Below are 27,446 nucleotides of genomic sequence, written 5' to 3' on the forward strand. Positions count from 1 at the left end.
AAATAAGAAGGTAGATAAATGGGTGAACAGACTAGTTTTCAAAAGTAAATAGCCGTGCAAAAGTCGTGTGATTACAGCCCTCATGTCTACCAATACCTACGCTGGGCTTGTTCAAAAGGGTATCCAACGCAAACGCCGCAAGCCACGCTTTTACTCCCGTATGCTAGGACTGACGCTCATACTTCGCTGCCGGCTCACTTCGACCAGCACGTTCGCCGTCCCCGCCCGCTCCTCGTACAGCTTCCTCAAGTCGTCCACCGACGTCTTCTTCAGGTTCAGCTTCCGGGGCGCGAGCCGCTCGGGTTCGGGCCGCTTCGTCTGCTCCAGGCTAGGCATGCGCTTCAAGAGCCCAGGACTCACGGTGCGAGGCTTGGGCGCAGGGACGGGCAGACTGGTTGACTTGGACGGGGGCCGACCTGTCACGGGGTGCGTATGTGTGCTTGTGGTCGGCGCGGGATAGACCGGTCGTGCTAGACCAGTGATCAGAGGCCCGCGGTTGGTCGCTGGAAAAGGAACGCTGGTTCTTCGAGCTCCCGTTGCGCTCGCAGGCTTCGTGTCCATTTGTGTGGGGCTCAATGCCGAACTCGGACTTGCCGTCTCGCTCTGTGTGTACGTTGTTGGACTCATCCATCTCTTTTTATCACTTGTCGTGTCAATGCCAGGCAGATCAGCGAGACCCGGCAACACCTGACCGCCCTGTGGATAGAAGCGATCGAGGCCGTACTCTGAGATTGTGCGTGCCTCATCCTGCTTCGCGGCAGACTTCTCCGCGTTATTAACCTGCGCTGGGGTCAGGGCTTTCCTCTTGGGAAGAATGATTTGAGGAGCAGAAGCAGGAGCAGGAGCAGGAGCAGGAGCAGCCGCAGTAGAGGGCTTCGCATCCGTTGCAGCAGACGAAGAAGCAAGGATAGGAACTTGAATTGTCGTACCAGACTTCTTCTCATCCGGGTACATGGCCCGTGGTGCCTGCTCGAACTCGTTTCGTCGGGGCGAGAAGCCGTCGGTTGTGGCTGTGTAGGTGATGGGCGATTCGGCGACATCGTCGGGCGCGTCCGAGACGATAGTAGAGTACCTGGGAGGCACTGCTAGAGGTGGGGCGGGTTTTCTCTGCACCGAGTTGCCGGATGATTTTGTCGATGGAACACGCAATCGAGGCGGCAGAGGGGGCGGTTTTGTTGCTGACGATGTAGCTTGGGGGTAGTCTGTGTACCTCTCGGGCGCCTTCTCATTATCCTGCAATGTGATGCTGCTCATCTGCTCATCAATCGAGTCTCTGCTGCCTTCCCTCTTCATCTCAACTGGGTCATCCCACTCGCTCATGTCAGTGGGCAGCTTCAACTGCTCCCTAAAAGCGCTCGCTTCCTGGCCGCATGCTTCTCGCAGGCCGTGGCCCCACATATCGACGGCATGTGTGAAGATTCTTCTGATGATGGAAGACATCTTAGCATCTTCGATCTGATCCGGTCCACACAGCAATGCGGGTGCAAAACATACGGCCAAATTCTCAGCCGTCATCTTATTCTGCTCTTGTCGCGACGAGACCTCGTGCAGCAAGGGTAGGAGATGTCGGACAACAATCTCTCGCGAGATGGCAGGTAGGAAAGACCATTCCGAGCTGGGCGAGAACAGATCACGAAGCTGGTCGAGATCGGGGACTTGCTGAGAGTCGCCAAACAGCCTCTTCAGGTCACGGTACGACTCTGAAGGGAAGATGGGTTGTCGCAGACTAGAGTACCATGCCTTGATCAACGCAGCCGCCATGAAAACCGAGTATGCGTCCTTGGGGTCCGCCTCGGCCAGAATTTCATCCTGGTGTTCTGCTTCAGGGTAGGCCGGTATCGGCAACGTGACACCGTTGTCTTTCCAGAGGATGTATTTCTGGCCGCGGTCGTATGCCTCCTTGAGGACCTCGCGCAGCTTGGAGTGTGCAGGGATTCGGAATAGACCTTCGGCGGTGATGTTCTCCTCGAGCAGGATGAAGCTGGTTGTCTCGCGCAGGACTCGCGGGAAGCGCGTTGTGCCTCTGGCGGTGTTGGGGAAGGGGTTGCGCGCTGCAAAGGCACGACGACCGCTGGCGTAGGGAGCAAAGATGTCGTCGGAGATGCGGCGGTCGGTCAGGTAGGTCGAGGGTGGGATGAGGAGGTTCTCGATGGGTATGTAGAGGGCGAGGTTGGTTAGGCTGGAGGCTGAGAACGTCAGTCGCCGTCTTGGCTGTGCAGTGCGGTGGTGTGGGTGTGGTGTAAATGTGGTGTGGGTGTGGTGTAGATGTGGAGTAGGTATGATAGAGGTGTGTAGATGTGGTGTAGATGTGGAGTAGGTATGATAGAGGTGTGTAGATGTGGTGTAGATGTGGAGTAGGTATGATAGAGGTGTGTAGATCAAGTGTAGGGGCCTACCATGGTAAATCTTCCTCCGAAACTTGGGGCTGACTATGGTCGAGAAGATTTCCGTCAGAATCCTCACCCACGCCTTCTCGTGCACAATGTACAGCCGCTGCAGCCGCTTGCGCATGGCGCGCGACAGCACGTGATAGGCCTGCAGGAACCAGCCCCAGCCCGGGCGGTGCTTCTTGGAGGTGACGGAGCCATCGCCGTCGCCGGCAAAGAAGACCACCTCGTACTCGTAGCCCTTCAGCAGGTCGTCCTCCTCGGGCAGCCGGGCGAGGACATAGGGCAGCAGCTGGTCGAAGTCGGTGTCGTGCGTGTCCGGGAGGGCGGCGGCGTTGAGGATGAAGACGGGCCTGCCTTCCTTGGAGGGGATGGGGCTGCGGTACAGGATCGAGGCGGCGGCCCTGGCCAAGTCGACTGAATAATCTGAGCTCTGGCGAGGTGGGGGGACGGCGGAGAGCGACGAACTGCGTAGACGGCTGGCGAGGTGCGCACGCATGCCGCTCATGGCGCCCGAGGGTCTACAGACGCACCACTCGGCGTGTCGTGTGTGTCGTGTGCGATCTTGCAATCGTGCGTGCACGCGATCGCGTCCGGTACACGGTATCTTGTCGAGTTGCCTGGGTCTGACACGTGCCAGCGCAGCTGAGAAGGGAGCAGGAAACGAAGGAAGAGAGCAAGCAGTGGAGGGTTGAGGCGGAGCTCCTGCGCGGCTACGCGGTGCCGCTAGACAAATGACGTTGGCTCGCTCTGGGGATCAGGAGAATGAGGGCAAGCCACCACCTGGGTGCTTTTCACGCGGGCCTGTGCGCTCGTCGCGCGGACGTGGCTGCGCTTGATTCGACTTCACTTTGCTGGTTCGCCTGTTCGCCTTGGTCCACGACAGCCCACGTACTCGTCCGCCTGCTCGCAACACGGGAACTACAGGCTTGCTGGCTGTCAAAGAGTCACGTCTCCCTGACAAGAGAGGGCTACCCTGTCAAGGATCACGTCAATGGCGTCACAGGGCAGACTCCAACAACCAGGATTTGGACAAAGGCCACAAGGATTCAACACATGGGTCCCAAGGGTGACTGAAGGGGAGTCGCGATTGGCATTCTGCGTGTGTGTAATCGAATCAAACACCTCCGACGCTCAACACCAGCAATGCGTGTAGCCTTCCATGCACGCTCAGCCCCTCACGATGAAGAAACAGTATGCAGAGACAACCCAACACCGACACATGCAGATGCGTGGCTTCAACAACCCTCCGCCTCCCCAATAGCCGAAAAGCAAGAAGCAAGAAGCAAGAAGCAAGAAAAGACTGAACAAGGCCACCCAAGCGAGAATGCTGGTCTGCGCATTCCATGGCCACAACACCTGGCTTAAACCCATGCACCACCATTGCGCCTAGGCGCCGCCGCTGCGGGTATCGAACAAACACGATGAAAGCACGCTCTCAACTCATCACCTCGTTGGCGCAACGTGCCTCCGTCAGCTCATTTGGTTCGCGTTCCCAGCTCCGTTCTGCCACCACGCGGTATCAAAGTCTTCGTGTGTCTGCTGTCCATGTTGGCCACTGTTGCGTTGATACGACACCGGGTAGGACGAGCCCCCGTGTCCAGCTTGTTCGTACCCATTGGGCCCATGGCTGCCGAACCCGCCCACGCTGCTTTGCTGCCAATCCTCGTTGATCTTGAATCCATCACGCCCCAGTCGATCGCCCATGTCTCCCGTGTGGAGCACGCTGTCCAGCCCCATGGGCCGGATTTGTTGGTAGTTGACTCGTGGGAGTATAGGCGCTGGCATCCCAGCAAGTGGCGTCCAAAACATGGCGTCAGCTGCGTCCGACGTTGCTGTGCTTGTCGTTGGTATCGTCATCGAGGGTGTGGATTGCGAGTATGTGTAGGAACCCATAGGCATACCTGCGCTGAACGATGGCTGAGTGGGTGTTTGCGATAGAATCGGGGATCCATGGTGCTGGTTGGGAATCACCGAGCCAGGCCGTGATATGGGATGTGGGTTGACTTGCAGATTTCGATTTGCAAACATCGACAGACTACCTCTTCTATGGGGTTCGGGAATCTGTGGATACCCCCCTGGACCCATACGACTAACAAGCGTAGCTGTATTGGGAGCCACCAGTAGAGGGTCGGCAGGAGGGCTGGCTGTCCCTAGAGGCTTGTTGGGATTGTCCCTGGGCACAAGCTTCGAGTCCTTCAGCTCTTCCGGCCAAGGTAGGTTCCATGTTTTAGCCAAAGTGTATACTATACGGAAGCTTCTTGCTCCAAAATAGTGGCACTCGTGGAGAGCCTCCAGGCCCTGCAATCCTTCCACGAGATTTTGACGCGACGTTGCGTTGTCCCTCGAATAGAGCAGGTGTACAACGGTAACGGAGAGAAGTATGTGTGGAATGGCAAGATGCGCCGTGCGGTAATCGTACATGGAGCGGTACAGCCTGGAAAGCTCTGAGACTTTGTTCGCCGCCTCGATGCATTTGTCGCGAGGGTGAACATCCGAGTGTATCAGATCGACCTTGAGCATGGGGCGGAAGAGGTGAACGATTACAGTCCAGTACAGCATACTGCTAGAGGTTAGTCTTCGTCGTGCTGGCCGAAGAACAATAGACATACTGCAGTGTAATGGTATGAGGCTCGGGAGATCGGCCCTCGAGTCTCATGATGGACGGTAGTCTTCCGTACCATGCTTGATATTTCTTGTAACAGTCCAGGAGCTTGGTGCTAGTAATTCTCTCTTTCGGCGCAAAGAACATGTAGTTGTTGTCGTTTATGAGTTCTGAAAGCACAGAAAACTCCTGCAAGAACATGCGTGTGGTAATGACTCTTGACGAGCCGTGATTTGCTTCTACAGGTCCGCTGGACTCCTCGAGAATCGGCTTCTCGAGTGTGATGGCTGCCCGCGGCAGTTGGGCAATTCGGCCGGCGCAGATGGACCACACTCTGGAATCTATCAGCCTCCGTTGTTGGATGTATGGACTGTACTTACGAGTCAACCGTGAAGCAGCCCCAGAATGTAACTCTCCTGACTTCAATTTCACTCGGGGTCAGACCCAGGGCAGGACTGGCATTGTTGCTCAAATGAAGGCCCAATTCGACACACATGCGCATGCATCTGCCAATGTACCCAAATCCCGAGCTGTCTCGTCCAGTGCTGGGCTCGCGCATGGCCATAAGACACAGGGCTTGCGTGGTTGTGAGGGTGGGTGTTTCATCTTCGTACAGTAGCCTTCTGGCTTCTGCGAAGAAGTGGTCGCCCGCTGTGCGGAAATTGGAGGGGTCTGTTCGTCCAGCCGGGTCGTCTGTCAGATGGCATGCGTAGGCGCAGATGGCATTGACTAGTAGGGGTGAGCAGTACTTGTTGCGCCCCTCGTTGAAGTCTTTGTAGAAGCTCTCACGGCTGAATATGATGTAGAAGGGGTGGCTCCAGGTGAAGTAGAGCGTGAGTAGTCGGTTGACGAAGGTCAGATCGTCAGTCACTGTTGTCCAGGTGGTCCCCCGCCTTGGCACATCAACGGTGTGCATTCGAGCCAGGCCACCGCCGTAATCCTCATCTTCTGCCACCAGCCCCAAGCTGGCAGAATGGCCAAAGTGTCTGCTTTGACCGGTGAGAGTGACTGACGGCTTGCCCAAGAGTACGCTTAGATCCGATTCCAGGCTTTGCACGTCGAAGGGCGAAGACGTCTGGGGGAGGGCAACGGTATTGCGCCATAGGTTGGTGATGGCGAGGAGATCAGCCTTGGGGTTCCTTCGAATCTGCTGAATGACATCGAGCACATGTTCTTCTGGGAGGGTGCGAATGGACTGGATGATGATGGAGTCGGTGGTCAGTCCGTCTCCCGGGTGCGACGCGACAGAAGCAGAGGCTTCGCGCTTGGTGCCAGCAGACGCCGCGGACGAGGACGACTTGGACCGGCGACTCTCGCTCTCAGCGTCGTAGTGGCAAGGAGTCTTGTAGACTGCAGTGCATGTTGCGCAGAAGGGCGTGGCGCCGTCGCACTGCAAGCGTATGTTGTCAGCAGTGTCCGGCCGTGGTTCGAGTCGAGGTCAGACCAGCTGTCCATGTGTATTCGGGCCAACCGTCCGCAGAAGCAGTCCGCGGAGGCAAGTCTGGAGATCGGCCCACCCCTTGGAGTGGACAGGTACAATACAAGGGCAAGGCTCACTCACCTTTGACTTGCGCTTGCGACACGGCACGCATGCCGACTGAACACATCGTCTCTTGGACCCCTTGGGTTCTCCCTGCTGGGCGTCACCGTCGTTGTGCTGGGTGGCGGTAGCACCGCGGGCCATGGCAGCTCAAGTGTGCAACAAAGAGTGGGAGAGGGAATTGCGCGCGCTCCGGGGGCGGGGGGGATCCAAATTCAAGTTCTTGACATGCTAGGTCTCACGCTGGAAATTTGGCAACGAAAACATTGGCCACTCACCACTGTCGCTCGTCAACGGCAGCTGTACGCGCATTCGGTATCTGTGACGTGCGACTAGGCTCTCCTGGAGCCAACGCGCCTGCCTTAGTTGTCCGTTCCGCAAAGACTAAGCAACGATCCTAGGTGGCGCTGGTGGCGGAGGTGGCGGAAGTATCCTCCTCATGCACGATTGACAGGGACCTCAGCCGGGCGTGAACACGGACGAGACGGGCAAGACGGGCGACTGGGTGCAGCCAGCAGCAGGCTCGATTCCGGGTGGTGCTCGGTGAAGTAAGCCGAGCGTGGGCAGGGCGCCGGCTCAGGTGGGTAGGATGGGAATCAGGGCGCGAGGATGGCAAATTCTTATGGGAATTCGTATCGAGAAGCAGAGAATCCCATGTGTTGTGTTTGGCCTGCGCCCCCTTCTTTTCGCCTCCCGGGCCCAGCCAGAGATTCGCATGGCCAGAGTGCTGGAAAGGCTCTGTCGGGAACACCGAGGCACGAGCTAGTCTAGTCTTTTGCAGCCTGCTGCGAGCAGACCAACAAGTGCCGCGTCGTGCCAGGGCGTTCCCTAGAGCCTGAATCCATGGCTGCCACCCGGCGGATCACGGACAAGGAAGCAAGCTGGGGCGCGCACATCTCATGTCCTGTTCGCGGAGCCAATCGTCGTCCGCTCGCCTTGCACCCAAGCCGACTCGCCGACTCGCCGACTCTCATCTCATCTCATCTCGTCTCAATGACAGTGCACTGTGCTTGTACTTGTGCGCAGTTGGCCCCAGGCCGCCATCGAAGATGCGTGGGTAGAAGCCTTTGGGGACGGCAGAGATCAGAGATGTCAAAGTGATGCACCATTCTAGTGATTAGCCCAGGTTCGGTGGGGTAAAAGGGCCGAATACCGTCGGTGCTTGGACTCTCGGATGTCTTCCAGTGCTTTGGCGCGGGAAGACGGCTGCGTCCTTCAGCGGTTGGCTGGCCTGATGTCAGTTGTTTCTGCTCATGGCGTAACCCATCGACTTGCGGCGAGCCGCAGCCTCACAGAGCACACACGCACCCAGGCCCAGGCAAAGCTTTTGTACACGGTGCATATCGTGCCGTCTACGTCATTGTGGAGTCCCACCCGCTTCGCTCATCTCGAATCTCATCTCGAATCTCAGGCTCTACACGAGCACGTCAAACTTGAGAATCGGATTTCTGACACACATCGCCCACGGAAACGGGCCGAAAACGACGAAGCGCATCGTAATGATCGTATTCTATCGAAATTTCTTTGCGTCACGCCAATACTCTCCACCGCCTGGAATGTACTCGTAGATAAAAAGCTTCCGTCTCCTTGATTGCGAGTCTTCACCAGCACGATGCGTGCTCACCGAGCACAGAGTAGCCTGCGCAGCTCTGTGATCCAGTCGACCAAACCGCCGTCAACGTTTCCACAATGAAACGGACTGCGTTGTATTGCGTCGCGCATCTCTACTTCGGTACGGGGACAACGCCCTCGAGAACAGGCAACAGGCTCCTAGCACCCGCTCTCGCCTGCTGCGCCAAGACCGCATCCATGATGACCAGCGCCGCCATAGTCTCGACAATGGGAATCGCACGGGGCACCACACACGGGTCGTGCCGGCCCTTGGCTTCCAGAACACCGACGGACTGGTCGTACGTCGCTGTCTCCTGCGCCTGGCCGATCGTGGCAGGAGGCTTGAAGGCGACGTTGAAGTAGATGGGCGCGCCGTTGGTGATACCGCCTTGAATACCACCAGAGTTGTTGGTCTTGGTGGTGAGTCGTGGCCGTGGGTAGTTTGACGTGCCGTTGACGCCTGCTGGGACAGCGGGTGCCTTGATGAAAGCGTCGTTATGGATGGAGCCGGGTACTTGGGCGCCGCCGAAGCCAGATCCAATCTCAAAGCCCTTGGTCGCTGGGATGGAAAGCATAGCGTGCGCAAGCTTTGCCTCCAACTTGTCAAAGCACGGCTCGCCCAACCCAGTGGGGCAGTTTCGAATGACGCATGTCACTGTGCCGCCAATGCTGTCCTCCCTGTCCTTGTACTCTCCAATCAGCTTCTCCATGCGCTCGTTGCTCTCCTCATGCGGGCACCGCACGGGCAGGAAAGAGTCGACTGTCTTGCGGTCGATGGTATCGATCATCTTCAAGTATTCGGGGTTGGTCGAGGCAGTGGGGTGTGTCGCTGTAGGAGGGAATAGGAACTCGTTGCCAACAGAGGCTGTGAACGCGACAATTTCGATACCGTAGGCCTCGCGCAGGTACTTCTCTGCGATGGCACCGGCGGCGACTCGTCCTGTACAATGTTAAGAGTGTCGGAGACGTGCGCAGGGCACGCAGCTCACCAATGGTTTCACGTGCACTGCTCCTTCCACCTCCAGAGCTAGCCTTCACACCGTACTTCTCAAGGTAGGTCCAGTCCGCGTGACTCGGCCTGGGGTACAGGTCCATGGTCTTGTTGCCATAGTCCTTGGGGCGCTGGTTCTCATTCATGACCTTGATGCCGATGGGTGTGCCCAGCGTGAGGCCGAACTCGGTTCCAGACTGGATCTCGACCTTGTCCTTCTCGTTTCGCGGAGTCGTGATTGCGGACTGGCCGGGTCGTCGTCGTGTCATCTGGGGCTGGATGTCGGCTTCGGTGAGAGCCATGCCGGGGGGACAGCCATCGATGATGGCACCGACACTGAGGCAGTGGGACTCGCCATAGCTGGTGGGGTGTCAGGGAAATGTTAACTGTGTGCGCATCGCGACTGACTCACGTCGTAACCCTGAAGTGCTGGCCGAAAGTCGACATGGTTGTGGTGAAGTGGTGGAGGGGTTAATCAGCTCCCTTTGTGATAATTTTGCAGTGCAGAGAGGCAACCAATGGCTCCCTTTCGTGGGTGGAAGATCGCGAGCCTATACGAGTCTTTGTGCACAGAGAAGTCTCGAATAGTGTTGCTGTTGTAATCGACGTTGGAGTCACTTCGATAATTTAATCTGGCGGGGCGGAGATTCCAGTTGGACAATGATCCGAAAATCAGCCCTAGCGCAATAGATAAAGCTGTCAGCATCATCACTTTGGTGGGAAAAGTCTTATCCACCGTACGTAAAACAGTATGGACCTGTCTTCACTAGCATCTATCGGTCTGCAGCAATAGATCACATGTGTAAATCACAGCAATGCTAAGTTCAACTGATGTGGGAAAAATCCGCCGAGCATCCCTGTCTACCCATCTACTAACTTACACCGAGTACCATGTGAGCCAGAGAAGAGGCCTCGATGTATCTCTGAATCGCTGCAGAGTCGAAGCATAGCAGTTTACGTATCCACAGCAGAAGCAGAACTGCAGTTGCATTCATCCAAAACGCACTTCAACGTCTTTTCATTCACGACGATCGTAAGACAGTAAGACCTCAATGTAAGGTATAGCTGGCTCCTTCGCAGCGGGGCGGCTGGTGCTGGTCACGCGGACCCTGCCCAGTGCATGAAGGTCGGTGGCCTTACGCAGAACGACCAGCAGTTCTGGCGTTTGAAACCACGGTTCCGGGTGAGGTCTGGCAGAATAGGCGTGGGCATGTGGACGTGCTCCCGACCATTGACGAACAAATGAGCAAAAGAAGCGATGGATCACCTGCAACAGCGCCAAACAATGGTACCGTGGAAAAGGAACACTCAGTGTCCCTTGCAGCGCAGGAAAACTGGAGTACAAACATACGCGCTCTAGGTTTTCTGGAGGTCTTCAACGCCAACTTGCAGGGTTACTAGGAGGCCGTAGAGCTGTAGACGGCTCCAATGACTTCTGCGTAGCTTGCGCAGAGCTTCTGTCTATGACCAAGGCCTCCAGACAGCGCTGTTAGTGTGAAGGCTAGGGCTGTGGTGTCCGGCTTCTTCTGCGCCACAGGGGAGCATCTGGGTTAATGAGGGGATCGTGATTGAATGCACGTTGTTGGCTGTCTGGGCGAGCTTGATTCGGGAGGGCGACTAGCGTCTCGACGGACCCTGAGCTCTCTGCTCGCAAACTTTCCCCCCAACCTCGACCCATCCTCCACCCACACATACCCACCTCCGCCATCATCCATCATGACTGAATACGTCAAGGTCGAGAAGATTGTCCCCAAGTTCCCGCCGCCGGCGTTCGGCGACATCGCCAAGGCATCGAACGACGTATGTTTGGGCTCCGCCTATCTGGAGTTTGAGGGGATGCGATTGCTGACTTGCGCGTGTTCAGCTCATCAACAAGGACTTCTACCACGCTGCCGCAGGTCCGGAAGACTCAATCGAGGCTCACTGGCGCGCGCTGACCATTTCCAGCTGCCCTCGAGGTTAAGCTCAAGGCTCCCAACGGTGTCAACTTCACCGCCAAGGGCGTCTCTCCCCACTCTGGCCCCGTCGCCTCTTCGGTAAGCACAAGCACAAGCACACGCGCGCTCAGCGGAAGATGCGAAAGGCTAATTGAACATGCAGCTTGAGGGCAAGAAGGCTCTTTCCAACGGTACAGCACCTGCTTCCTTCACTCCTCGTTCATTGCTACTCTATATACCCATCCTCAAGACGCGATCATTCCACTCCAGCATCTTTCACGTATCTCAACCCCCGGGCGGCAAATTCGCCGTCACGGGCTATACCATCAACTTGCTGACGACAAACTGCCCAGGCATCAGCATCACCCAGTCGTGGAACACTGCCAATGTTCTTGCTACCAAGGTCGAGCTCAACGACACCTTTGCCAGCGGCCTGAAGACCGAGGTCCTCTCCAACTTCAGCCCTGCCGCCGGCAACAAGGGCCAGAAGGTCAACTTCCACTTCAAGCAGCCCAACTTCCACGGCCGCGTCTTCGCTGACTACTCCGCCGCTGGTGCCATTGGCGCCATCGCCGATGCCGTCGTGTCCCACGAGGGCTTCGTTGTTGGTGGTGAGGTCGGCTACGACGTCCAGAAGGCTACCATCACCAAGTATAGCGCCGCTGTCGGTTACACCACCCCTCTCTACAACGCCGCCATCACTGCCACCAACTCCCTGAGCGTCTTCTCCGCCGCCTACTACCAGAAGGTCAACCCTGCTGTCGAGGCTGGTGCCAAGGCTACCTGGGACTCCAAGTCTGGCTCCAACGTCGGTCTTGAGCTTGCTGCCAAGTACAAGCTCGACCCTGCCTCGTTCGCCAAGGTACGTATCGCTCACAGAGCTTGCCCCATGTTCTGCTGGACTAACGATATCTAGGCCAAGATCAACAACCTCGGCATTGCCTCCCTCGCCTACAACACCAAGGTCAACAGCGGTCTGACCTTTGGTATTGGTGGCTCTTTCGATACCCAGAAGTTGAACGAGGCCGGCCACAAGCTCGGCACCAGTTTCACCTTTGAGGGTTGAGCGGATGATGTGTGTATAGTAGGAGGGGGGGAGACCGTGATCGTTCTAGATTCCTTTTGGTTCTGTAGCGAAGCGCCTCAGTCTGCGATGCAGTGAGGGACTGTCGTATGGCTTTCTAGCATGTACAACATGATCTCAATGCAAGAATTTTGAAAAACAAATGGTGTCGGCACCCGTCTTGATCTGAGTGCCAGAGCCTATGCTGCAGCCCTCGACTTTAGTTTTGCGCTGCTATGTTCCTTGTCTTCAAATATCTTTACAGTTGCGCCAATGATGGCTACGATGCCCGAGACGGTCAGGAAGTTGAGCAGCATGTCCCCCCTAGCATAGTCCTCGTCTCTACGGTGTAGTCGGGAGCGCTTTCGACCCTTCTGTATGTGTTCGTGGACCTGCTCGTGCGTCTCCTTGTGTCGTACGTCGTCAAAATGCGGCACTTGGTGGCCCTGACGCTGCTGTCCCGGACCATAGCCTCCCTGTTCGCCGTAGCTCTCTGGACCAGCTTCCTTGCCCCCGGCGTTCGGATCGTGGTGCGCATACTCGGCTCTCTTTGCGCCATGTCGCCCGTAGCCGCCGCTGTTGTAGAAGCTGGGCGGCGGTCCACGGAACGTGCCTCTCTTCTTGTTCAGTCCAGTGGCCGGGCGGGAGCCTGCGTAGCCCGCTGAGCTGTAGCTTCCCTGGGGCTGGCCAGGTCCGCTACCTCGACCCCATCCGGAGCGTCGCTCGCTCTGGTGCAGCTGCGCATCGTACTGCGCGCGCTTCTCGGGCACCGAGAGCGTGTGGTAGGCTTCACTGATTGCGACAAAGCGGGTCGACGCGGTAGGGTCGTCCTTGTTGTGGTCTGGGTGGTTCTTCTTGGACAGCGCATAAAATTGCCGTTTGATCTCCTTTGCATCGGCCGTGGTTGCGACCTGCAGTGTCTCGTAGTGGCTCGGAGCGCTATCGGAGAGACGAGGCGCTGTCGCGGAGAAGAAGCGGAATCGCGGGCGCTCCAGGAGCACGGGGCGCTGCAAGCACGAGCGACATGTCCCTTGCGGGCGCGCCAGTGGCCGGATGAAGGAGGGAGGGCGGGGTGGCATTGCCCATTCCGAGTGGCAGGAAGGTTTCCAGGAGAGAACGCGAGCGACAAACCGAGCGTCGAGCGAGGCCCTTCTCTGATCTCTGATGTCATGACCACGACCGTGACGAGCCGGCTCTAACGCCTAACGCCTAACGCCCAACGCAGGGTGGCAGTAGCCGAGCGCTGCTGGACTAGCACCAGCACTAGCACAAGCGTGGTTAGTCGTCACTTGTGGGTATGCCGCATGGAAGGTGCGGAATTCGGGGCTCGAGCGAAAGAACAAAAGCCCGCTTTCTTGCGCGACTACCATCGTCACGCAACACACCATGGCGGCCCAGGTAGAGAGTGGTGTCGCCGACCTGAAGTGTATGCAACATCGCTGCTGGAACCAGGAGGCACCACACTGACAGCAGGCAGTGGACGACACCAACGGCAAGCCCGCCAATGGCACCGCACAGAGCGGCGAGAAGACAGCAGACGGCGCAGACCACGACGACTCGGACGACGACAACGACAACGAGGCTGAAGAAGGTGGCGCTGAGGGTGCCGGCGAGGGCGCTGCCAAGAAGAAGAAGAAGAAGAGAAAGCCCAGGAAGAAGAAGAAGGCCGGCGCGGGCGGTGCCAAAACCCAAACCTCGCCTCCCCGCCTGCCTCTCTCCGATCTGTACCCCAACAATGACTACCCCGAGGGCGAGATCTGCGAGTACCTCGACGAGAACAGCTATCGTACCACGAGTGAGGAGAAGCGCCACCTCGACCGCATGAACAACGACTTCCTGACCGAGTACCGCAAGGGCGCGGAAATTCACCGCCAAGTCAGACAGTGGGCGCAGAAGTGGATCAAGCCGGGCATGTCCCTCACCGAGATCGCAGAAGGCATCGAGGACTCGGTCCGCCACCTCACAGGGCACATGGGCCTCGAGCCTGGCGATGCTCAGATCGCAGGAATGGGCTTCCCCACCGGTCTCAGCATCAACCACTGCGCAGCCCACTACACACCCAACGCGGGCAACAAGATGGTCCTCAACTACGAGGATGTCATGAAGGTCGACTTCGGCGTGCACGTCAACGGTCGCATCGTCGACAGCGCCTTCACCATGACTTTCGACCCCGTCTACGACAACCTCGTCGAAGCGTGCAAGGCTGCCACCAACGCTGGTGTCAAGGAGGCTGGTATCGATGTGCGCATGAGCGACATTGGCGCTGCCATCCAGGAAGTCATGGAGAGCTACGAGGTGGAGATCAAGGGCCAAATGCTACCAGTTAAATGCATCCGCAACCTCAACGGACACAGCATTGGCCACTACACCATCCACGGTGGCAAGACAGTGCCCATTGTCAAGGGCGGCGACCAGACAAAGATGGAGGAGGGCGAGACTTTCGCTATCGAGACCTTCGGCAGTACTGGAAAGGGATACGTCCGCGACGACATGGAGACTTCTCACTACGCACTGCGTCCGGATGCCCCCAAGGTTGCGCTCAGAGTCTCTTCCGCGAAGACGCTGCTCAACTCCATCACAAAGAACTTTGGTACCTTGCCATGGTGCAGGCGTTACCTGGATCGTCTGGGTCACGACAAGTATCTGCTGGGCCTCAACAATCTTGTTTCCGCTGGTATTGTGGAGGCATACCCGCCCCTGTGTGACATCAAGGGCAGTTACACAGCACAGAGCGAGCACGTGAGTCACTTGCCAGCTGTGAACTACTTTGGAAAGCTGATACAATACAGACACTCATCCTGCGACCAAACGTCAAGGAGGTCATCAGCCGCGGAGACGACTACTAGATTACGGAAAGACCATAGGGTGTCTTCAACCATGAAATTGCTTGGTTTGCATGCATCACGAAGTAAGAGTAGCAACATGATATCACGAGAAAACATAGATCAAGAAATAAATGACTGTTCGCATCCGATTATTCTCAGACTTTACGTTTATCAGTTGCTACCTTGTTAAGCCTGTTCCTGCTTCTTCGTTATCCGGTATCTGCACTTCATTAGTTCAACCTCATTCTAAATCTCAGCAACGTGAACGCACAGGAAAAGTCTCTCCTTGGACCAAATCTCTCTATCAGGATCATCATCTACCTCCTTCACATCAAACATCTTGCCTGCCGTTTTCATAAACGTCAAGTCTGCTCTCCTCCTCCTCTTGAAGCAGAAGTAGCACACTGTATTGGGTCCAATGATGTCTTTGAGCGTTTGCTGTAGCAAGGGAAAGGCGGGTTCAAAGTAGACACAATCAGCTGCTAGAACCACATCTGGGTGTTGTGGCAGTCCAGACGGTGTTGGCTGGCCCCAGTCGTATAACGAAGCCGAGACGCGCGAAGAGAGGTCGTTGAGAGCGATGTTCTTTTTCATAAGTTCGAACATCTCGTCCTGGTCGGTGATGTGCAGGGTTGTGGTTACCTTACAGCCAACGGCTACGGCTAGGCTGTTAGTCGAATTGGGGTCAGCTTCGTGCTCAGCGTTTCGTGGGTTGGATGTTCTGTAGGAGTTCGTTGGAAAGCCTTACCCAACAAGCCCACCTCCAGCGCCGAGTTCGACGCTGTTGATGTTAGTATCAAACTCGAAGCTTGGAATTCATGCGGGACCTACATCGTCTTCCCCTCAAGGTCATCCTTGTGCTTCCTGAGCATATATTTGCCGAGCACCATGCCTGCTGGCCACAGCTGTCCACCACATCCATTCTTGAGATCCTCGTAAACCTTCAGTGGGGGCGATAGTACGCCATCAAAATCTACTTCCGCCACCCCAGCTGATTTGATAGGCGCTGGCGGCACATAGTCTAGCTGGTGAGCACCGAAGATGTCGTTTTCTTCGTCGTCGGAGGCCGTCATGTTTGTGCGGTGTGGTATGATTGGAAGGTATGAAGGTACATTTTGTCGAGGTCTAGATCGATTCGGCTAGTGTGAGCGAGTGGGGCTTACAACTTCATCCTTCTTGCTTCTTCCATCCGCGACCTTTCCATACAATGCGCATCAATTCCGCTTTACGAGCTACACACAAACCGGAAACTATGAGGATCTAGGTTCGACTAAGATACCTCATTGCGCTTCTAAGAGCCGCTTTAAACGCGTCGTATCACAGCTTGTGGAGATGATTCCTTATCGTTCTTATCAGTGCGCCGTATCCAATCCTGTGGAGGCTACAGCGCATATCGAAAGAGGAGATGAGCTGTAAGCTCAACCGAGGGTACCTGAGATCATGCATATACAGCTGGACCGGTTCTTCTCAACGACATCCGTTTGCTTGACACATACTGCTCGTGTTAGGGGCTGTCGAGCGTCCTTTGCAGTCTTGTTCTTTATATACGTGAGCCACCATGGGTCTTCCTACGGAGGTGTTGAAAGCCTGGGAGGCGTGCGACCGTACGGATACGCTGTTTGTGCTAGTCTGTTGCGTCTTCTGTACGTTTCGTTCATACTACCAACTTCTAAGTGCTTAGTCGTTACCTTGGTCTACATGCTCTCGCCATACTCATCGTCATGTCCTAGGCTGGGGCATCATCCCTGCGGTCGGTATAGCCTATTCTGGCTACACCACTCGATCCAACTCTCTCTCCGCCATTATACCTTCCATCCTAGCAGTCATCGTTTGTACGATCCAATGGTTCCTCATCGGCTACACCCTTACCTACAGCGAAGGAGGTCCTATATTTGGCGATTTCACATACGCTTTTCACAGAGGCGTGCTGTCAGAGCCTGTCGGTACCATTCCAGCAATTCTGTTCAGCTTCTTCCAACTGGTGTTTCAGGCCACAGTCTGCGCAATCGCTGTTGGTGGAGCATGCGAACGAGGAAGGATACTACCACTGATTCCTTTCATATTCGTAGGGCCCGGACAACCCACCTTGAATGAACAAAGCCACTGATACATAGTCTAGCTCTGGTCCACGTTCGTATACAACCCCCTTGCGCACATGGTATGGGGCGGCGGCTTCCTTCAAAACCTCGGTGTCGTCGACTTCGCCGGCGGTACACCTGTGCACATCAACTCCGGAGCGACATGTACAGCGCTCAGCGTTTACCTCTCCTATCCACTCTTCCGCTCTAAACGCTCCTCGACCCGCACCCCTTCTCATCTGGTAGTTCACCGACCAGTGAACTCGCTGTGTCAATTGCTCGCCATGATCAGCATCTGGGGCTCTTGGCTAGCCTTCGACGCCGGGACAACGCTAGCATTCAACTTCAAGTCCGTCATGGCGCTTTGCGTCACCAACCTCTGTGCTGCAAGTGGTGCACTGACATGGATGCTGCACACATACATTGAAGTGGGCCGCTGGAGTCTGGATTCCTGTTTCATGGGGGCAATCTCCGGGCTGATTATGGTTACGCCGTCAGCAGGCTTCGTCGACATGCCGTCCGCAATGGCATTTGGAATCGTCGGTGCGCTGTTCTGTCGCCAGATGTTGCGGATTAAATATACAGATTTTGCGCGACGGTGGCGCTGGGTTGATCATGGCGACACGTTTGCCACGCATTGTCTGGGCGGGTTCCTAGCCACTATTGGGACGGGGTTTCTGGCGAGGAAGGACGTTGCGGGTTACGACGGCGTGACTGAAATTGTGGGGGGCGTTTTCTTCGACGGCAACGTGCGACAGCTTGGTATCCAGGTCGTGGAGGCGACCGTAGGCTTCACGTGGTCTTTTGTCGGGAGCTATGTAATCTACGCGCTGATTGACTGCGTACCTCGGTTTGAGGTATTGGCCGAGGACAAGTGAATAGTCAATCCGACGTTGTTCGATACCAGCTAACGCGCCGCAGGGACATCATCGCAGGTCTGGATGCAAGCCAGATGGATGAGGAGACGCTATGGACCGAGACTCAAAAGTACTCGCCATTCGCAGAGCCTACCGGTGAACTACATCTCGACTAGCAAGACCAAGCTCACATTCAGACAAAACGACAGCCTGCCAGAGGTGTCAGAGCACGCATCCTTACCCTGAGGAGTATAGCCGGTGTCCAGAGCACCGAACGTTTGGCGTTAGTTACATCGAATTTGCTAAACCAAATACCTCTCTTTGATTAGCCAGTAGATCTGCTACTATTTTGGATAAGTGCTAGGGAACCTCTACTTACCCCTACCTCTAACTTATCTCTACCTCTACCCCTTAGGCGACCTCTACCGCCCCTTTGTTACGTAGCGGAATTCTCTACGCACGGGTAAACTTGAGCTAAACCGCATGAATCTGGCGTTTTGAAGGCTGTAGTGTAGATGGTTAGGAGGTAGAAGAGTACCTGTTAAGTGCTAAAAGTAAATGAGTACTCTGTAGGGAGCAAGAACACTAGAGTTATATCTAGTAAGCAGATGGAAGCGAGAAAAGTCAGCCTTAGGTTGCACAAAACACGTTCAGTACACTAAGCGCTAAGAGATGCCTGTTCGGTGTCCTGGAAACCGACTTTACTCCGTAGGGCTTGCTTCACCTTATCGTGCTGTGCTGTCTTACACCCTAGTCCAATATAAATTCAAAGGTTCGAAGGATGCGCTACCAGGGGTTCGTCTTATCGGCCCTTTAACACACACCGCATCGGCACGCATACACCGAACGACTTACGAACTGGTGATATGTGAGCTTGGACAGTAACAATTGACTCGAGACTGCCAAGCGATCTTGGCGGGCTCGCTCGCTGTAATGGGTGTTGGCGGTGTTTGGGTGTTCGTACAATGGGTATGGCCATGCGCTTCTGAGCGTGTCATGGAATCCCAGAGAGGCTTGTTCAAAGACGATATCTGTAAGAAAGAGTTAATGGTTATCAGGATAGCATCACGCAGATCATTAGGTATGTTGGAGCATGATTGTTGAAAACAAATCTGAAGTGGTATATGTGAAGAAGTCTGAACTATGTACAAAGAATGAAGTTATCTACTACCCCGCTTTAGCGGACAAAACCTGTTGGTCCTCCTAGCCACGGCCCAAAAAAGGATGGGCGAAGAGCTTAGATGCGTCCGTAACCGGCAGTGTTGACAAGGTTCTTGACCGAAGAGGCGGCGGAAGCAGCAGCAACGTTCTTGCCCTTGAAGCTGGAGAGGAAGCTGGTGTCGGAGCCGGCAAGAGTGCCAGAGCTACCGTGGGCGTTCAGCTCGCAGTTGTGGCCGAGGTAGGTCTTGCACTGAGAGTTGAGGGAAGCAGAACCGGCAGCGAAGACCTTGCCAGGGAGACCAGCCTGCGCAGGAGCATCGACGTTCTGGAAGACGTTACCCTCAGCGAGGATTTTGGAACCAGAGTCGGCCTCGAAAGCGTGAGAAATGGCATAGAAGTAGTTGTTGACGGCGTGGAGGAGGGTGTTGCCAGCAACCTTGGGGGAGCGGCCAGAGGTGTGGTGGACGTAGTTGTTCTTGAAGGTGACCATGTCGGAGGAACCAGTGAAGTACAAGCCCCAGTAATGGCGACCGTCGCAGGTGGCAGACCAGGACGAGGCACCGTTGATCTCGTTGTTGGAGATGGTGACGCGGTTGGAGGCAGAGTTACCAAGGACAATGTGCTGACGGGCAATCAGGTCGGTGGTAACGTGGTCAATCCAGATGAGGTCAGCACCGTCGATGGTGATAGCATCACCACCCCAGACGTAGGCGGGGTTGATGTCAGTGAAACGGACGTTCTGGATGATAACGTTCTTGGTGTTGGAGACGATGCGGACACCCTTGCCCTTGATGACACCCTTGGAGCCCTGGCCGATCAGGGACTTGTTGGAGCCGACGGTCATGCCGAGGACACCGGCCTTGTCGTACTTGATGCCGGAGACCTTGGGGGCGTTGGGCTGGTAGTTGTCACACCAGCCATCCTTGTTGATGGCCTTCTGGCATGTAGAGCCAGTTCCCCAGGGAGCGCAGCCAGCAGAGGTGGCGGTACCTTCAGTTCCGGTGAAGTCGAAGGTCTTGGTCAAGACAATGACACGGGGAGACGAGTCGGCAAGGTAGCTGATGAGCTGAGCGGTGGTGGAAGGGTAGACGGGCGCAGCTTTACCGCCACCTGTGACGCCCTTGGCGAAACCCTCGGCAGCTCCCTTAACGGCATCAGCACCGAGGGCAGAGCCAACAAGCGCCGCAGCGGCGGCGAAGAGGGAGAACTTCATATTTGTAGTGAAGTGTAGGTGAAAAAAAGAAGGGACAGCAAACACAGTTTGCTTTAAACGAAAGACTGAAGTTGAAGGAGTGAATGAAAGTCAAGTCGAGGCTTGGGAAATAGGAAAACGGCGAAGCAACCTACCTTTATAACTCGAGGTCCTTGGCTTGAGGCTGTACGCACGCGCCATGATCTAGCTGGGGGACAATTGATATACGAGCAGACACGCTGCAAAATCACCACCGAAACGTCGGCAACTGCATGGCAATCTGACTTGCATCCACAAGTCAAGATTCAGGTGGGGGCATTCCTCCGTTGTTTCTAGGTTGTTTCGTGAGACTGAGCCGCTCGCTGGCTGCCATATAGGAGAATAGTGGTTCCAGAAGTTGATTTACTCAGGGAATAGCTGCACTGCGAGTAGAATAGCATCGGATGAGCTGAGCGTGCTGGGATAGTATCGGAGGAAACCATCTTGGCATGTTTCATGGGCGCAGGGAGTTTTGATGAAGCACGTTGCGCAAGGCTGGCGCTAGAGCCTTCTGCCGCTTCCGATTGGTATCACTATACCTAGTAGGAACTAGCTTATGAGGCGTGCCGTGAGCTTATGGTGGTTAAGATTGTAGAGATTCGCATCCCGTCCTGAATGCGCCTTCGCGACGTGTGGGACAACCAAGTGTGCGGTGTGCATCATGCGACACGTGGCCGGGGTGGAAAGATAGCAGAAATCTTCTCATTTCGTGACGCTGTCAAATCATCATCGCATGTGAGCTCGCGATTGATTCTAGGCCTTCTATGTTTTATGAAGCCCAGAGCTTCAACACTAATGTGCCGTTGGCGATAGCTTCACGAGTCCGTGAACCGATGACAGGAGCGAGCCCGGCCGCTAGAGACGGCGGCTGGATGTGCCGCGGCATGATAGCGCTTGCAACATGAGCCGGGAGACCAGGGGACTAGACGGTAAGAAGGGGTATTCATGAGTCGTGTCAGCCAGGGTACGCTAACGCGAAAAACAAGTAACAGCTTTTCCATCAATGATATCATTGTGAAATTCTCACTCTAATAACAATGCCGGAAAGACTTAAGTGGAGTTCTAGCAAGAGCTCTTCGTGGGCTCAGAAGAGTTGTAGTCTTTTACAAGGCTCATTGTACTCTCGCAAACTTACTCTCAATATCTGCGAACATATAGAGAAAACACACGCTACCCATCTCGACCCTTGAGGCCCCGGCTGATGCACAGCCGGACTTAGGAGAAGGCCAATCATCAACTCTGCAACAAGCCAAACCACAACAGCTACAGCGGCTTCGAGCGAATCAGAGAGTGGCACAACTTGAGGTTTGAGGGCCGGCAACGTAAAGCCAATGGTATCCTAGGCACACATCGCCGTACTGGTGCACAGCGAAATGGCGTGCCGAACTTGAGCCCATACCTAAAGAGACGAGTCTCTCCTTTAAACACCGTACCAGTGTAGTGTATTGTGCAGGTCGATCAATAATCTCGCAGCAACTACTGCTACAATGATGGTGATTATGGAGGGCATGACAGATGATGTGGAATGCTTGGACGCATTTATCTACTTATTTTCGTGCGAGGCATTCATCGTAGCCTCTAGGCTTCTGGAAACTGAACCCTCCGTGGCATATGCCACTGATTGCTTCTAACCATCAAGGACAAAATACGTTGCTACATATGCATGAGGTCCAATCTGGCTAGTGCAACTGCCACGTAGGCACGCAGCTACACGCATATCTGCTCTGTCAACGTCGACGACATAGCATTTCGTACGACCGTACCATCGCAGACGAGAAGGCTAATCAAATCATCCCTCCTTACACAGGTAGTTCTGCAGACACTACACAGCAATTCTCTGCCAGGCGCCCGGATCTGCAAGGCTGAAGCGCCACCATCGCCATGGCATACCGTAAAGAGACCTACTACACAGACCACGACAAACCAGCGAGAGCCAAGAGAACCGAATACGTGCCAAAACACACCGAGCACCAATATATGCCAAGCTACCATCTTCCACGATCTACCGATCCAGAACGGGGAGTCCGCCGTCGATCATCGAAGCACAACCGAACAGCCACAGGCTACATAAACAGACGTTCCTGCCCGTCCTATCCGTACATAACCAAGCGCTCCCACTCGCCAGACCCGGATTTCATCGCCCGCCCACCATCCTATAGCGACGAGTACATCCAGCCCTGCGAGCAGCACCACGATAGCCACGCCTCCCATCAACCGCGCGACAGCTCCCACGCCGCGCGCTGGAACGTCCAGGCCTTCTCCAGCAAAGAAGCGTTTATGCGCGCCCACGGCCTGGAAGCACGGGACGACGAGGATTTGATGGAGGTGAGACGTTCTGGAGACGGGTCTTATCGTGCCAATGCGCAGGGCAGTGATGTCGAGGACATAGTGCCTTGTCGAGCTAGCTACGAGCGAGACAGGAGGAGGAAGCACGACTCCGAGCACGAAGCCGGAAGTGATGTAGTCGGCGAGAAGAGGACGTCTGTGGGCTCAGATATAGCGTCCATCCACAGCAGGCGGAGCTCGTATTCACCGTCTCACCAACGGCCGATTCGGAACACAAAAAGGGGAGAGGGGTTTGATATACAAGAGCGAAGAGGGAGTAGTGACACTGACAGCGATTATGAGGACGGGTATATTTCGCTTGATGATCACATTGGTGGCGGGAGTGACTGCGTTTCGAACCGATCGTTGTCAGAGGATCGAGGGGAGGGCAGTGACGCGGTGAGTGGGTGTGAGATGGAGCAGGGAAGTGATGTCGTAGATGCGTCAGACGTGGAAGACTTTGACGAGGGCGAAGACTGCATCCAGGATACTCACAGTAGCTTTTGTCAAAACGATGTTTACTACCGAGCGTAAGCGTGTGTAGATTTGCAAGAAATGAGGGCTTGCGTTTGGATTAGCAAAAGGTCTGTTGACAATCTACCAGAGCGCAGGGACAGCATGAGTTGTCGTCGGTTTTGCAATATTGAAAGATCGCTTGATGATTCTTACATGTTGTACACAAGTCTTTACAAGAACTGCTCCGCCCAATGCACGCCACACTGCTGCCGGGGCAGCCAAAACGCCTGTAGGTGACCGGTGTATGGTACAACATCTCCCCCTTCTTCCTGTCTCACTCTTAGGCTGTCGCCGTAGCACCCTCGACTGGCTCAGCAACCTCGGCAATCGGCGCGAGCTCCGCGTTACTCATAGGGCCCTTCGGCCAGGGTTTCCCGAGCGCATCCTGCACCTTCAGGATCTGGTTCTTGGGTCCCGGCACGCAGCCTGTAACGACAATCAAACCGTTCGTCTCGTCAACCTGCAGCACTTTCAGATTCTTGACGGTAACGCTCTCATTGCCCATGTTTCCAGCCATGCGCTTTCCTGGCAATACACGCGAACCGGATCCTTGCGATCCTCCGGCGGAACCCATAGCGCGGTGGGTGAGCGAGTTACCGTGAGATGCAGGTTGACCGCTGAAGCCATGACGTTTCATACCCTAGCACAAATCGTCAGTAAATTTTCCAACAAGACACACAGCTTTTGTGGAGGTTGCGCGGGATCTGTTTGACGTACACCAGCAAAACCCATTCCCCTCGAAATGCCCTTGATGTCAACCCACTGTCCAGCAGCGAACCAATTTGCACCCACGCTCTCCCCAATACTCAAACCCAAGCCGGCACCGTCCTTGACCTTGAACTCGGCAAGATGTCTCTTAGGACTCACTCCCGCCTGCGCAAAATGTCCCAACAACGGCCTTGTAACGTTCCTTGGCTCCTTCTGCCCCGCGCCAATCTGCACAGCCCAATACCCATTCTTCTCTCTCGTCTTGTGCGCAACGACCTCGTTACGGTCGACTTGCAGGACGGTACAGGGCGTGCGCTTCCCTGTCTCCGGATCGTAGAGCGCTGTCATGCCGCGCTTCAGGGCGAGCAGGCCAGTGCGGAGTGGTGTCGAGTGCGCTTTCCGTTCGAGGGCGGCAGTGGATGTGCTGTTCAGTGCGGGCTTGTTGGGGTGGTGTGCGAAGCGGTCTGGTTTGGGGCCGAACGTTGATTTGATGCCGCGAACGCATGTGTAGGAGAGCGCAAAGGTGGCGGCATTTTGGTGGGCGAGTGGAACGAGGGTACGCGTTGCGGCAGGTAAGAGGGGCAAAGAGCCCCAATTAAGAGGTGCCCGGGGTGGCATTGTAGGTTTCAGAGCGAGTGGTGATGGGCGTTGCGATGGTATCGATGTCCGAAGGTATGGAGAAAATACAAGCTCGGGCCACATGGTGCACGTGACAGTGTAAGACCTTCTGAACTTCGAGTAGGCTTTCGGTCCTCATTGGTCATGGCTACCCTATCCGTCTCACTGCGAAGCAAGCATGGTGCATGGTACACAGGACTCGCGTAATAAAGATCATAGATCTTACAGATTGCCGCCCATATAACAGCCACTGAAAACTGCTACCTACAAGAGTATACTCGTCCATCTTCCCGTCTGCCCCTCCGTCTGCCGCCAGTTGCCATGGCTCTTTGTCCTGGTATCCTTGTTCTACCCAATGCCCAAGACCCGGCCCCTCGCCTCTCTTAAGTCCCACCAGATCGGATAAACCGAGACCGAGTACAAAATATCAGGGTATCCTCCAAAGGAAATGCTGAGAACGCCAAAAAGAAATAGATGAAAACGCCTGCGCCACGTAGTGATGCCAATAGATCACAAGTGCTGAAGCTATATGCTCAAAGACAGGGCTCCAGTAGTGAGCTAGAAGCAAGCTCATCTGCCTGCCTGCGCCACTGTGCCGGTAGGCGACGACTAATTCGGAAGCCGACACTGTGCACGTAGGAAACTCAGTCTTTCCAGTTGACTTGTCGTACCTCGGCTGGATTGCCCAGAGCCACACAGTCTGCTGGAATGTCCTTGAAATAGTCAGTTCATATTCGATCATGCTTCGCTTACGCGCATCGAGGTCCCGCTAGGTGGTATGAGAAGGTGGATGAACTTACTCGTACAACAACGGACCCAGCTCGAACAATCGCGTTGTTCCCGATGCGAACGCCAGCTTCAATTATGCAGCCATCACCAACGTAGACGTTTTCGCCGATGAAGACTTCACGGGCAATTTCAGTCCCTTTGCTGCCCTTCAACGTCTTGGTGTCAGTAGGGGCTTTCAAGGTTGCTATGGTCACCCGGGCACCGATCCTTGTGTTTCTGCCGATTGCAATTCTTCCCGAATCAAGTAGCTGGCAGTTAGGTCCAATGGTAACATTGTCTCCAATGGAGATGTTGTAACCATAGTCGCAATGGAATGGCAGAGCGACGTTGATGCCACCACCAAGATGGCCTGTGATTCGGCGTTCGCCAGCACGCCAATAGATCCACCTAGCTGCTATGATGGACTCAAAGTGTCTCTCCCGCTCACCCGAAGCAATTTGTACGGCGGCGTTGCTGAGGCTGTTGAATCGGAATACAGCTCCCGAACATAGCGTACGTTCGTCGACAAGCTGCTCGGTGTAGGGCAGAAAGGGTTCCCCAGAAAGCATCTTGTCCTTTTCGCTTTTAGGAGGCAACAATGGATTGGTGTAGCGAGATGGTGAGGGGGCTGGCGGTGCGGTTGCCATGGGAGCCATTGGTGGCGGAGGTGGTGGCGGAGGGCGGGACCCGTGGAGCTCCTGAATTGAAGCCCTCTCATGGGGTGGGGCAGGTGGTAGAGGTTGCGTATATTGTGCTGGCTGTGCTATAGCGATGTGAGTGGGGCTTGGTTGACTCATACTTTGTGGTGTAGGATGATACACATGAGGATTGTGCTGTCGTTGTGGAGGTGGAGGTGGAGGTGGAGGCGGAGGCGGAGGCGGATGCTCTGACTTGTATCGTGGTGAATCCGTCCAAGTCTGTTTCCAACTGCTTGGTGTGCTGGTAGTCGGTGTGTCAGTGCATGTTTGGACTTGTGTGGGACGTGGTGTCTTACGGTGGTTTGCGCTCCAGTTCGTCCACGCTGACAGGTCTTCCTCGTGTGCCATCGCTTCCGTTAGAAACGCTCGACTCTGGATAGGGCTTCTGAGCCGGCTCACAGTGTGGGATGTGTACCTGGTTGCATACACCACACCTTGCGTAATGAGCAGGAATCTCAGCGCCGGACACACATTCTTTCGCCTGTAATGTTGGAGGCGCCTTAAGGGCGCCGTCCTTTGACCAGGGGATCTTGTTGGCATAGCCCGCGCATTCAAAGTTGCCGCGCAAGCAGTTGTTGCACTTTGGCTTTGCTTCGTCACACTTCTTCTTGCGCCTTCGACAAGTGCCACAACCTGTTTTTGTGCGGTTCGCAAACTGTCGTTTCCTTCCAGCCTTCTTCTGGTCAGCGTGCTGATCAGCTCTTGTCTGGTCTGTAACCACTTCGTCATATTCGTTAGGATCGCTCATGTGCGATGGTGGTATATGGTGTGAAGGGTCCAAAGGACGAGGGTCAAGATGATGGCGGTCCTGATAATCACTGGGGTCGGCAGTCCAGCGCCGCCCGGGCTGAAGACGATCTATTGGAGGCAGTGTTCGCTGGTGTGGCTCCAGGCTTGGTCTTTGCTCTGGGTAAGATACTGTTGGAGAAGGCCCGGCAGGTGTAGGCCACTCCCGCGAAGATGCTCGTGGCCGCTGATCTTCGGTGGAAGGCGATCGCTTTCTCTTGCAGGGACTGTCCGGAGATTTGTCTCCGTTGGTCATGGTGGGAGAAATGGAGTGGCTAGCGGGACGAGAGCTAGGGTCCCGTGGTACAGAACCCCAAGCTGTCATGCCGTGTGGTCCAGTCGGTACGTGTGGCGAGGATGAGGTTGGTCTTCCATTGACTGCAGTAAAGGCAGGCGTAAAGGGCTCCCCGAGCTTCTCTTTTAGCATGAATGGAGCCGTGTTGATGACTGGCATGTGCAGCACAGCAGACATAGTACCTGGAATCGAGATGCTGCGGGGAGGGGAGGGGAGGCGAGTCGAGGTTTGTTTGACCAGGGAGCTTAGTCAGGTCTCTCAAGTAGTTGGTTGATGCTTGGTCTGAATCTCCAGGCTGTGGGAGATTGTGGGCTGGGGCGTGCACGACGTGGTAAAAGCAAGAGTGCAATGTCGTCGTCGTCGTTGTCGTTGTCGTCGTCGTCGTCGTCGTCTGCGTCTGTGACCGAGTGGACGGGACGGGCGGTGACACGGTGAGCTGATGTTCT

The 27,446-nt window shown here is 55.4% G+C and overlaps 12 protein-coding genes across 13 annotated transcripts, besides 8 other annotated features; 4 read left to right on the forward strand and 8 right to left on the reverse strand.

Moving 5' to 3' along the window:
* Positions 1-150: 150 nt before the first annotated feature.
* EKO05_0007321 (uncharacterized protein) lies at positions 151-2,895 on the reverse strand (the record flags this gene model as incomplete). 2 transcript variants are annotated; one of them, XM_059637016.1, is made up of 2 exons in its annotated part: positions 151-2,186; positions 2,397-2,895. In XM_059637016.1, the coding sequence occupies 2 exons, from the start codon at positions 2,893-2,895 to the stop codon at positions 151-153; spliced, it is 2,535 nt and encodes an 844-aa protein (XP_059492999.1). The 2 variants fall into 2 exon arrangements, with proteins under 2 accessions (XP_059492999.1, XP_038794062.1); XM_038947218.1 differs by having other exon boundaries at positions 151-2,895.
* Positions 823-860: a tandem repeat.
* A 761-nt stretch (positions 2,896-3,656) lies between the features above and the next one.
* Positions 3,657-3,686: a tandem repeat.
* A 174-nt stretch (positions 3,687-3,860) lies between these two features.
* On the reverse strand, positions 3,861-6,676 carry EKO05_0007322 (uncharacterized protein; the record flags this gene model as incomplete). Its single annotated transcript, XM_038943208.1, has 4 exons — positions 3,861-4,950; positions 5,000-5,326; positions 5,373-6,382; positions 6,554-6,676. The coding sequence occupies 4 exons, from the start codon at positions 6,674-6,676 to the stop codon at positions 3,861-3,863; spliced, it is 2,550 nt and encodes an 849-aa protein (XP_038794061.1).
* A 1,580-nt stretch (positions 6,677-8,256) lies between these two features.
* On the reverse strand, positions 8,257-9,581 carry EKO05_0007323 (Chorismate synthase; the record flags this gene model as incomplete). Its single annotated transcript, XM_038943265.1, has 3 exons — positions 8,257-9,083; positions 9,133-9,494; positions 9,547-9,581. The coding sequence occupies 3 exons, from the start codon at positions 9,579-9,581 to the stop codon at positions 8,257-8,259; spliced, it is 1,224 nt and encodes a 407-aa protein (XP_038794060.1).
* Positions 9,582-10,850: 1,269 nt separating this feature from the next.
* On the forward strand, positions 10,851-12,137 carry EKO05_0007324 (Mitochondrial porin; the record flags this gene model as incomplete). The annotated part of the gene is made up of 5 exons (XM_038943343.1): positions 10,851-10,934; positions 10,999-11,032; positions 11,082-11,170; positions 11,235-11,933; positions 11,988-12,137. The coding sequence occupies 5 exons, from the start codon at positions 10,851-10,853 to the stop codon at positions 12,135-12,137; spliced, it is 1,056 nt and encodes a 351-aa protein (XP_038794059.1).
* Positions 12,138-12,334: 197 nt separating this feature from the next.
* On the reverse strand, positions 12,335-13,213 carry EKO05_0007325 (uncharacterized protein; the record flags this gene model as incomplete). Its single annotated transcript, XM_038947217.1, has 1 exon — positions 12,335-13,213. One exon carries the CDS (start codon positions 13,211-13,213, stop codon positions 12,335-12,337), a length of 879 nt encoding a protein of 292 aa, XP_038794058.1.
* Positions 13,214-13,520: 307 nt separating this feature from the next.
* EKO05_0007326 (Methionyl aminopeptidase) lies at positions 13,521-14,980 on the forward strand (the record flags this gene model as incomplete). Its single annotated transcript, XM_038943347.1, has 3 exons — positions 13,521-13,560; positions 13,612-14,873; positions 14,924-14,980. The coding sequence occupies 3 exons, from the start codon at positions 13,521-13,523 to the stop codon at positions 14,978-14,980; spliced, it is 1,359 nt and encodes a 452-aa protein (XP_038794057.1).
* Positions 13,671-13,714: a tandem repeat.
* A 165-nt stretch (positions 14,981-15,145) lies between the features above and the next one.
* On the reverse strand, positions 15,146-16,032 carry EKO05_0007327 (Protein-lysine N-methyltransferase efm6; the record flags this gene model as incomplete). The annotated part of the gene is made up of 4 exons (XM_038943405.1): positions 15,146-15,179; positions 15,231-15,626; positions 15,708-15,740; positions 15,791-16,032. 4 exons carry the CDS (start codon positions 16,030-16,032, stop codon positions 15,146-15,148), a joined length of 705 nt encoding a protein of 234 aa, XP_038794056.1.
* Positions 16,033-16,517: 485 nt separating this feature from the next.
* On the forward strand, positions 16,518-18,070 carry EKO05_0007328 (uncharacterized protein; the record flags this gene model as incomplete). Its single annotated transcript, XM_038943215.1, has 4 exons — positions 16,518-16,602; positions 16,690-17,024; positions 17,079-17,911; positions 17,959-18,070. 4 exons carry the CDS (start codon positions 16,518-16,520, stop codon positions 18,068-18,070), a joined length of 1,365 nt encoding a protein of 454 aa, XP_038794055.1.
* A 191-nt stretch (positions 18,071-18,261) lies between these two features.
* Positions 18,262-18,321: a tandem repeat.
* Positions 18,322-19,131: 810 nt separating this feature from the next.
* On the reverse strand, positions 19,132-20,268 carry EKO05_0007329 (Pectin lyase; the record flags this gene model as incomplete). Its single annotated transcript, XM_038947216.1, has 1 exon — positions 19,132-20,268. The coding sequence occupies one exon, from the start codon at positions 20,266-20,268 to the stop codon at positions 19,132-19,134; it is 1,137 nt and encodes a 378-aa protein (XP_038794054.1).
* A 1,899-nt stretch (positions 20,269-22,167) lies between these two features.
* On the forward strand, positions 22,168-23,145 carry EKO05_0007330 (uncharacterized protein; the record flags this gene model as incomplete). Its single annotated transcript, XM_038947215.1, has 1 exon — positions 22,168-23,145. The coding sequence occupies one exon, from the start codon at positions 22,168-22,170 to the stop codon at positions 23,143-23,145; it is 978 nt and encodes a 325-aa protein (XP_038794053.1).
* A 262-nt stretch (positions 23,146-23,407) lies between these two features.
* On the reverse strand, positions 23,408-24,453 carry EKO05_0007331 (uncharacterized protein; the record flags this gene model as incomplete). Its single annotated transcript, XM_038943299.1, has 2 exons — positions 23,408-23,767; positions 23,845-24,453. 2 exons carry the CDS (start codon positions 24,451-24,453, stop codon positions 23,408-23,410), a joined length of 969 nt encoding a protein of 322 aa, XP_038794052.1.
* A 644-nt stretch (positions 24,454-25,097) lies between these two features.
* Positions 25,098-27,177, reverse strand: EKO05_0007332 (uncharacterized protein; the record flags this gene model as incomplete). The annotated part of the gene is made up of 3 exons (XM_038943457.1): positions 25,098-25,166; positions 25,254-26,160; positions 26,216-27,177. 3 exons carry the CDS (start codon positions 27,175-27,177, stop codon positions 25,098-25,100), a joined length of 1,938 nt encoding a protein of 645 aa, XP_038794051.1.
* Positions 26,063-26,099: a tandem repeat.
* Positions 26,598-26,633: a tandem repeat.
* A 23-nt stretch (positions 27,178-27,200) lies between the features above and the next one.
* Positions 27,201-27,227: a tandem repeat.
* A 123-nt stretch (positions 27,228-27,350) lies between these two features.
* Positions 27,351-27,392: a tandem repeat.
* Positions 27,393-27,446: the final 54 nt, after the last annotated feature.

The sequence above is a fragment of the Ascochyta rabiei genome, chromosome 12 (genome assembly GCF_004011695.2).
Source record: "Ascochyta rabiei chromosome 12, complete sequence".
NCBI lineage: Eukaryota > Fungi > Ascomycota > Dothideomycetes > Pleosporales > Didymellaceae > Ascochyta > Ascochyta rabiei.